This window comes from Coregonus lavaretus (assembly GCF_964263955.1).
Source record: "Coregonus lavaretus genome assembly, chromosome: 22".
Classification (NCBI taxonomy): domain Eukaryota; kingdom Metazoa; phylum Chordata; class Actinopteri; order Salmoniformes; family Salmonidae; genus Coregonus; species Coregonus lavaretus.
The window spans coordinates 15,958,813-15,967,649 of NC_140009.1; the positions used below are offsets into that span (position 1 = coordinate 15,958,813).

General features: G+C 45.2%; 1 protein-coding gene across 1 annotated transcript; it reads left to right on the forward strand.

The window, feature by feature from the left end:
* Positions 1–867: 867 nt before the first annotated feature.
* Positions 868–7,000, forward strand: irf10 (interferon regulatory factor 10; the record flags this gene model as incomplete). Its single annotated transcript, XM_084187001.1, has 8 exons — positions 868–1,041; positions 4,254–4,449; positions 4,565–4,641; positions 4,812–4,863; positions 4,958–5,062; positions 5,294–5,680; positions 6,151–6,269; positions 6,583–7,000. 8 exons carry the CDS (start codon positions 868–870, stop codon positions 6,715–6,717), a joined length of 1,245 nt encoding a protein of 414 aa, XP_084043127.1. The 3' UTR covers positions 6,718–7,000.
* Positions 7,001–8,837: the final 1,837 nt, after the last annotated feature.

Genomic DNA, 8,837 nt, shown 5'->3' on the forward strand with positions numbered 1-8,837 from the left:
ATACTAATGATTTTTGAAATTACATTCTCTATAGGCCTATGTGACCCCTGGGACTTTCACAACCCTTCATGAAATAAACAGATGTTAAGCTATTCATCCTGAAAGAGCATTACTGTGGTGCATGAATCTCCATTCGCCACATGATGAAGGGAAAGGGAAACCAAAGGCGACTCAGTCATGAGGAAAATAAACTAGGCTGAAAGGTAACTGATAATAGATTACTTCAGATATTGAAAAATTACATCAGTTGTTTCGAAAGGCTGTAATGGCATGCAATATTTTATCATAACTGAACTGACTGTAGGCCTATAAAGTAGAGAGATGTCTTGTTTTACAAAAGAATAGGTAGGCTAAAATGAATTGTTCTAATAATTTATTTAGGATAAAATGGTTGTATTTTTTGTCAAAAAAATATGTTCTGCAAGTACCAGCAATGGAATTTCAAATTTTTTTTGTAAAAACACACCTCCCTGCACTCTGGCTGCTAACTGAGCCCATAGCATGTAGCCTACAAATCTAGTCGGAAACTGAAAGTACTCTCAGATAGATCATATTTGGTTTAGCCCACTTTTTACTTTCATTTTCATTTAAAAAGGCGCCCTGAGCACTTCTACAGTGCATGAGGATTACTTTCATGGGCACATTTCCATGGTCATATTCGGTGTGCTGAAATGAATAATGGAAAATATTGATATAGCCTAACTGAAATATAGACATTTTATTTTGATTAATAATTTTGTATTTGAATATTATAGTCTATGTGCAAAGAGGGATCTTGTGAATAGGCTTACTTGTGGTATCTACACATGCAAGAACAACTTTTAGATTTTTTGGTAGTAGCCTATTCGTTTCATATGTATTTTAAAGATGGAGGAGCCGGTCAAGAAAATGCATTTGAGAGAGTGGCTGATAGCGCAGATAGACAGCGGAAAGTATGCAGGACTCACCTGGGAGAACGAAGACAAAACGATGTTCAGGATCCCATGGAAACATGCGGCTAAACATGACTATAGTCTGAACGAAGATGCAGCACTATTCAAGGTTAGAATGTATATTGTTTCTATAAACCTTTTTACACAAGATTGTGTACAACATGGTCAAACAGAGACCCCTCAAGAGCCATGTAATACCAACATATTTAGGTGTCAAGGTATTGTTGAGGATACAGTGGCAAGCAATACATTGTGTCAAGTCCAATTTAACTTAATAGATTGATCAATGTAATTGATATAGACCTAATTAATGCATTGATTTGGATGTCCATGTGCATATCAGTGCATATGTTGCTCTTCCTCTATTTTTTTATTTTTTATTTTTCACCTTTATTTAACCAGATAAGCCAGTTGTGAACAAGTTCTCATTTACAACTGCGACCTGGCCAAGATAAAGCAAAGCAGTGCGATAAAAACAACAACACAGAGTTACATATGGGGTAAACAAAACATAAAGTCAAGAATACAACAGAAAATATATATACAGTGTGTGCGAATGTAGTAAGTTATGGAGGTAAGCCAATAAATAAATAGGCCATAGTGCAAAAATAGTTACAATTTCGTAATTAACACTGGAATGATAGATGTGCAAAAGATGATGTGCAAATAGAGATACTGGGGTGCAAATTAGCAAAATAAATAACAATATGGGGATGAGGTAGTTGGGTGGGCTAATTTCAGAATGGCTGTGTACAGGTGCAGTGATCGGTAAGCTGCTCTGACAACTGACGCTTAAAGTTAGTGAGGGAGAAAAGAGTCTCCAGCTTCAGAGATTTTTGCAGTTCGTTCTAGTCATTGGCAGCAGAGAACTGAAAGGAATGGCGGCCAAAGGAGGTGTTGGCTTTGGGGATGACCAGTGAGATATACCTGCTGGAGCGCAGACTACGGGTGGGTGTTGCTATGGTGACCAGTGAGCTAAGATAAGACGGGGATTTGCCTAGCAGTGATTTATAGATGACCTGGAGCCAGTGGGTTTGGCTACGAATATGTAGTGAGGGCCAGCCAACAAGAGCGTACAGGTCACAATGGTGGGTAGTATATGGGGCTTTGGTGACAAAACAGATGGCACTGTGATAGACTACATCCAATTTGCTGAGTAGAGTGTTTTTTTGTAAATGACATCGCCGAAGTCAAGGATCGGTAGGATAGTCAGTTTTACGAGGGCATGTTTGGCAGCATGAGTGAAGGAGGCTTTGTTGCGAAATAGGAAGCCGATTCTAGATCTAACTTTTGATTGGAGATGCTGAATGTGAGTCTGGAAGGAGAGTTTACAGTCTAACCAGACACCTATGTATTTGTAGTTGTCCACATACTCTAGGTCAGACCCGCCGAGAGTAGTGATTCTAGTCGGGTGGGCGGGTGCAAGCAGCGTTCGGTTGAAGAGCATGCATTTAGTTTTACTAGTGTTTAAGAGGAAGTTGGAGGCTACGGAAGGAGTGTTGTATGGTGTTGAAGCTCATTTGGAGGTTTGTTAACACAGTGTCCAATGAAGGGCCAGATGTATACAAAATGGTGTCATCTGCATAGAGGTGGATCTGAGAGTCACCAGCAGCAAGAGCGACATCATTGATATACACAGAGAATAGAGTCAGCCCGAGAATTGTACCCTGCGGCACCCCCATAGAGACGGCCAGAGGTCCAGACAACAGGCCCTCCGATTTGACACATTGAACTCTATCTGAGAAGTAGTTGGTGAACCAGGCGAGGCAGTCATTTGAGAAACCAAGGCTATTTAGTCTGCCAATAAGAATGCGGTGGTTGACAGAGTCGAAAGCCTTGGCCATGTCGATGAAGACGGCTGCGCAGTACTGTCTTTTATCGATCGTGGTTATAATATCGTTTAGGACCTTGAGCGTGGCTGAGGTGCACCCATGACCAGCTCGGAAACCGGATTGCATAGCGGAGAAGGTACGGTGGGATTCGAAATGGTCGGTGATCTGTTTGTTAACTTGGCTTTCAAATACTTTCGAAAGGCAGGGCAGGATGGATATGGGTCTGTAACAGTTTGGATCTAGAGTGTCACCCCCTTTGAAGAGGGGGATGACCGCGTCAGCTTTCCAATCTCTGGGGATCTCAGACGTTACGAAGGAGAGGTTGAACAGGCTAGTAATAGGGGTTGCGACAATTTCGGTGGCTAATTTTAGAAAGAAAGGGTCCAGATTGTCTAGCCCAGCTGATTTGTAGGGGTCCAGATTTTTCAGCTCTTTCAGAACATCAGCTGTCTGAATTTGTGTGAAGGAGAAGCGGGGGGGGGGGGGGGCATGGGCAAGTTGCAGCGGAGGGTGCAGAGCTGGTGGCCGGGGTAGTGGTAGCCAGGTGGAAAGCATGGCCAGCCGTAGCAAAATGCTTGTTGAAATTCTCGATTATTGTAGATTTATCAGTGGAGGAGGTGCTCTTATTTTCCATGGACTTTACAGTGGCCCAAAACGTTTTGGAGTTAGTGCTACAGGATGCAAATTTCTGTTTGAAAAAGCTAGCCTTTGCTTTCCTAACTGATTGTGTATATTGGTTCCTGACTTCCCTGAAAAGTTGCATATCGCGGGGGCTGTTCGATGCTAATGCAGTACGCCACAGGATGTTTTTGTGCTGGTCAAGGGCAGTCAAGTCTGAGGAGAACAAGGGGCTATATCTGTTCTTAGTTCTGAATTTTTTGAATGGGGCATGCTTATTTAAGATTGAGAGGAAAGCACTTTTAAAGAACAACCAGGCATCCTCTACTGACGGAATGAGGTCAATATCCATCCAGGATACCTGGGCCAGGTCAATTAGAAAGGCCTGCTCGCTAAAGTGTTTTAGGGAGCGTTTGACAGTGATGAGGGGTGGTCGTTTGACCGCGGACCCATTACGGACGCAGGCAATAAGGCAGTGATCGCTGAGATCCTGGTTGAAGACAGCGGAGGTGTATTTAGAGGGTAAATTTGTCAGGAGTATATCCATGAGGGTGCCCATGTTTACAGATTTGGGGTTGTACCTGGTAGGTTTGTTGATAATTTGTGTGAGATTGAGGGCATCTAGTTTAAATTGTAGGTTGGCCGGGGTGTTAAGCATATCCCAGTTTAGGTCACCGAGCAGTACGAACTCTGAGGATAGATGGGGGGCAATCAGTTCACATATGGTGTCCAGGGCACAGCTATGTTCATCAGCCATAAACGTACTCTGTGTTTCTCTTTTGGCACTCATATCCTTCTTTTTATGTGTTTGTGTATGTGTGTGTGTGTGTGTGTGTGTGTGTGTGTTTATGTGTGTGTTTCCCCTTACCAGGCGTGGGCAGTGTATAAGGGGAAGTATTGGGAGGGGAGGGACAAGGCAGATCCCACCACCTGGAAAACTCGTCTCCGCTGTGCCCTCAACAAGAGCACAGACTTCATGGAGGTCCCAGAGCGCAGCCAGTTAGACGTATCCGAGCCCTACAAGGTCTACCACATTCAGGCAGAGCCAGAGACAGGCAGAGACTCAGGTACCAGTAGCTGCAATTTCCAGTCTCCTCATGAAGCTCTAGTCTAGAGAGCTCAGAGCCCTTTATGGGTTAAAAGTGTGATTATTTACTCTCTATTCCGCCTTCTCTCTCTCAGAATCTCCTCAGACTGAGAGTCCTCAGACCAGCCACTCCAGTGCTCCCCTGAGGAACACCGTCACACACTATCCACAGGTAACATGGCAGGTTTTCTCTTCAATGATGTGTGGCAGATGTATAGTTGCTGCCATCTAGAGGACAATGGTTGCAACAACTCTACATTTACATAGGAATCAAGTGTTGCACATTTGCACTGAATGTTCTGTAAATCAGATGATTTGCTGTAAATATGTGTGTCCCCTCAGTTTGGCTGCCATAGGGAATCAGAGGTCAGGGATAGAAGAGTCAACTCCAGCGGTCAGTATCAGCCTCCATGCACTTGTGACTGGTAGCTGAATAACTGAACAATGTTGAGTCAGATATATTTGTGTGTGTGTTCTATCCCATCTAGAGGGCTTGGAAGGGGACCATGTGTACTACTGGTCCAACACAGGGACTCCCCAAAGGGACAGCTCTGCTCCTCTCTCCATAGTCGGCCCTACACCACAGATCTCTGGTAAGACAACCCATACACTGCAGGGTCATTCAAACTAGAGCCTGGAGGGTCGCAGTAGTGCTGGCATAGCCGCAGGAAGTAGGGGTGCTGAGGGTACTGCAGCCCCCCTGAAAAATCGGAATAGAAAAATACTACTTCCCGCGGTTTTCTCTTCTACCTGGGTGGTTGATGCTTGATTGATTAATTAGTGTGTGTGTGTGTTTGTTTGCGTCTGTGTGTGTGTGTGTCCAGACTTGCGTGTGCGGGTGTGTCTGTTCTACCAGGGCCAGCTGGTTGTGGATGTAACCACCAGCACCCCAGACGGCTGTTTCCTCCTGCAGGGACAGGTCCCCCTGGGGAACGAGAGGATCTATGGACCCTGCACAGCCCAACAGGTCCCCTTCCCCCCTCCAGGGGTCATTCCCCTGCCCCTGGGCATCGCTGAGGCCATGGGCCGCCTGCTGCCCCACCTGGAGAGGGGCGTCCTGGTGTGGGTGGCTCCAGATGGGGTGTTTATCAAGAGGTTCTGCCAGGGCAGGGTGTACTGGAGTGGCCCTCTGGCCCAACACGCAGACAGGCCCAACAAACTGGACAGGGAGAGGACCTGCAAGCTGCTGGACACACCTATATTTCTGAAGGGTAGGGTCTTTACTAAAGCAACTTTTGTGTAGCAAACAGATGTGACATGGTGAGATGGTGAACCTAGTTCCCTATCCATTCCTCTCATATTCTCGCTCTCCATTTCTCCATCCCTCCCCTTCTGTCCCTCCATCCCTCTCCTTATCTCTCTCTCTATCCCTCCCCTTCTGTACCTCCATCCCTCTCCTTATCTCTCTCTATCCCTCCCCTTCTGTCCCTCCATCCCTCTCCTTATCTGTCTCTCTATCCCTCCCCTTCTGTACCTCCATCCCTCTCCTTATCTCTCTCTCCATCCCTCCCCTTCTGTACCTCCATCCCTCTCCTTCTCTCTCTCTATCCCTCCCCTTCTGTACCTCCATCCCTCTCCTTATCTCTCTCTATCCCTCCCCTTCTGTCCCTCCATCCATCTCCTTCTCTCTCTCTATCCCTCCCCTTCTGTCGCTCCATCCCCTCCTTATCTCTCTCCACAGAGCTCCAGGACTATATCCAGGGGGCGGGACCCAAACCTCGCTATGAAATTGACCTCTGCTTTGGAGAGGAGTTTCCCGACGCCAGCCAACCGAAAACCAGGAAGCTGATCATTGCACAGGTGGCTAATGGGGGGGGGGGGGGTCAGGAGTCACTGTGGATTAGGGAATTCCTGTGCTACATACAGCAACTGAACCTTTACTGAACCTTACGCAGTACAGTATGTTGATTTTGAAATGACGTTTTAGTCTATACATTGTTATTATATTGTTATATAGTATTAATATGAAAAAAACATTACATTTGGAACGTTTTTCACTCTATCAATCCAGGTATTTCCTTGCCAGTCGAGCAGCAAATAGCAGGTATTCCAGCTACCATCAGAGGTCCTCGTAGTCATAGTCAGTGACACTGTCTTCCTGTCTGGTGTGCAGGTGGTGCCCCTGTTTGCTGTCAACCTACTGCATAGATGCCAGACTGTGGAGACAGAGGGGAGACCACGCCTTCACACACACAACACCATGGGGGAAGAGGAAGAGGGTCAGCCACACCCACTGCCCCAGCGGTGAGGAGCCCAGGACCCCCTCTGAGTAACCCCTGGGGAACATCACCTGTCCCCCCTGGCGCCCCCCTCCTGTCCCAGCCTAGCCAGCCATGATGAGGGGTGAGTGGAGACTCGAGACACCCAAAGAGGGTCAGGGTAGGCTTAGTGCATGCCCTGTAGACAGCATCATATGCCTCAACCTTAAGAGCACAGTGAACAAGATAATACGACACAGATAGGGGCAAGTATGCTTGGAACAGATATTTCTCACATAGTTTTCTTAAAGATAATCTGCAGTTGCTACATCCATAAAAGAAATAGAGAAAAAAGTATGATATGTACCCAATGATTATTGAAGAATATAACTTATAAATGCCTCATGACGTTAGATCAACTGTCATACCCCATCAAAACCCAAGATATAAGCTTGTTTTACTCCAATGTTTGTAAACAAAGTACATGTAAACATACACTGTTTAGCCTCAAAACATTGTTAAAACTATAATGTTGATATCATGGATGGTCAGTCCTCGCATCCATAGCACTGTCTATGAATTTGAGAGTGGTTACATTCCTCCAGCCCCATCCCTCAGCTTTTTACCGAAACAGTGGCGGCGAAAACACTTTGTTATTGTAATGTAATCTACAGAGAAAGTAATAATTTTGTCAGTATATGTTTGACATCTTTCGTCATTATGTTTTTTCATTTACTGTATTAATGGATTGTTTGAGTATGTTTGTACAGTATCTTGTACAATGTGAAAAACGTACATTTACCTCATAATCAACTTGTGATTGCAATGTACAGTGCATTCGGAAAGTATTCAGACCCCTTGACTTTTTTCACATTTTGTTACGTACAGCCTTATTCTAAAATTTATTAAATAATTTTTTTCCCTCATCAATCTACACACAATAGCCCATAATGACAAAGCGAGAAAGAAAATTACAATTACAAAACAAAAATAGCTTATACATAAGTATTCAGACCCTTTGCTATGAGACTCGAAATTGAGCTCAGGTGCATCCGGTTTCCATTGATCATCCTTGAGATGTTTCTACAACTTGATTGGAGTCCACCTGTAGTACATTCAATTGATTGGACATGATTTGGAAAGGTCCCACAGTTGACAGTGCATGTCAGAGCAAAAACCAAGCCATAAGGTCGAATAAATGTTCCTTCGTAGAGCTCCGAGACAGGATCGCGTCGAGGAACAGATCTGGGGAAGGGTACCAAAAAAGTTCTGCAACATTGAAGGTCCCCAAGAACACAGTGGCCTCCATCATTCTTAAATGGAAGAAGTTTGGAACCACCAAGACTCTTCCTAGAGCTGGCCTCCCGGCCAAACTGAGCAATCGGGGGAGAACATGACAGCCCGCTTGGAGTTTGCCAAAAGGCACCTAAAGCACTCTTAGACCATGAGAAACAAGATTCTCTGGTCTGATGAAACCAAGATTGAACTCTTTGGCCTGAATTCCAAGCGTCTACTGTGAAGCATGGTGGTGGCGGCATCATGCTGTGGGGATGTTTTTCAGTGGCAGGGCATGGGGGACTAGTCAGGATCGAGGGAAAGATGAACAGAGCAAAGTATAGAGAGATCCTTGATGAAAACCTGCTCCAGAGCACTCAGGACCTTAGACTGAGGGCGAAGGTTTACCTTCCAACAGGACAACGACCCTAAGCACACAGCCAAGACAACACAGGAGTGGCTTCGGGACAAGTCTCTGAATGTCCTTGAGTGGCCCAGCCAGAGCCCGGACTTGAACCCGATCTAACATCTCTGGAGAGACCTGAAAATAGCTGTGCAGCGACGCTCCCCATCCAACCTGACAGAGCTTGAGAGGATCTGCAGAGAAGAATGGGAGAAACTCCCCAAATACAGGTGTTCCAAGCGTGTAGTGTCATACCCAAGAAGACTCGAGGCTGTAATCGCTGCCAAAGGTGCTTCAACAAAGTACTGAGGAAAGGGTCTGAACACTTATGTAAATGTGATATTTCAGTTGATAATTCTTTATAAATGTGCCAAATTTTCTAAAAACCTGTTTTTTCTTTGTCATTACGGGGTATTGTGTGTAGATTGATGAGGGGAAAAAACAATTTAATCAATTTTAGAATAAGGTTGTAATGTAACAAGTCAAGGGGTC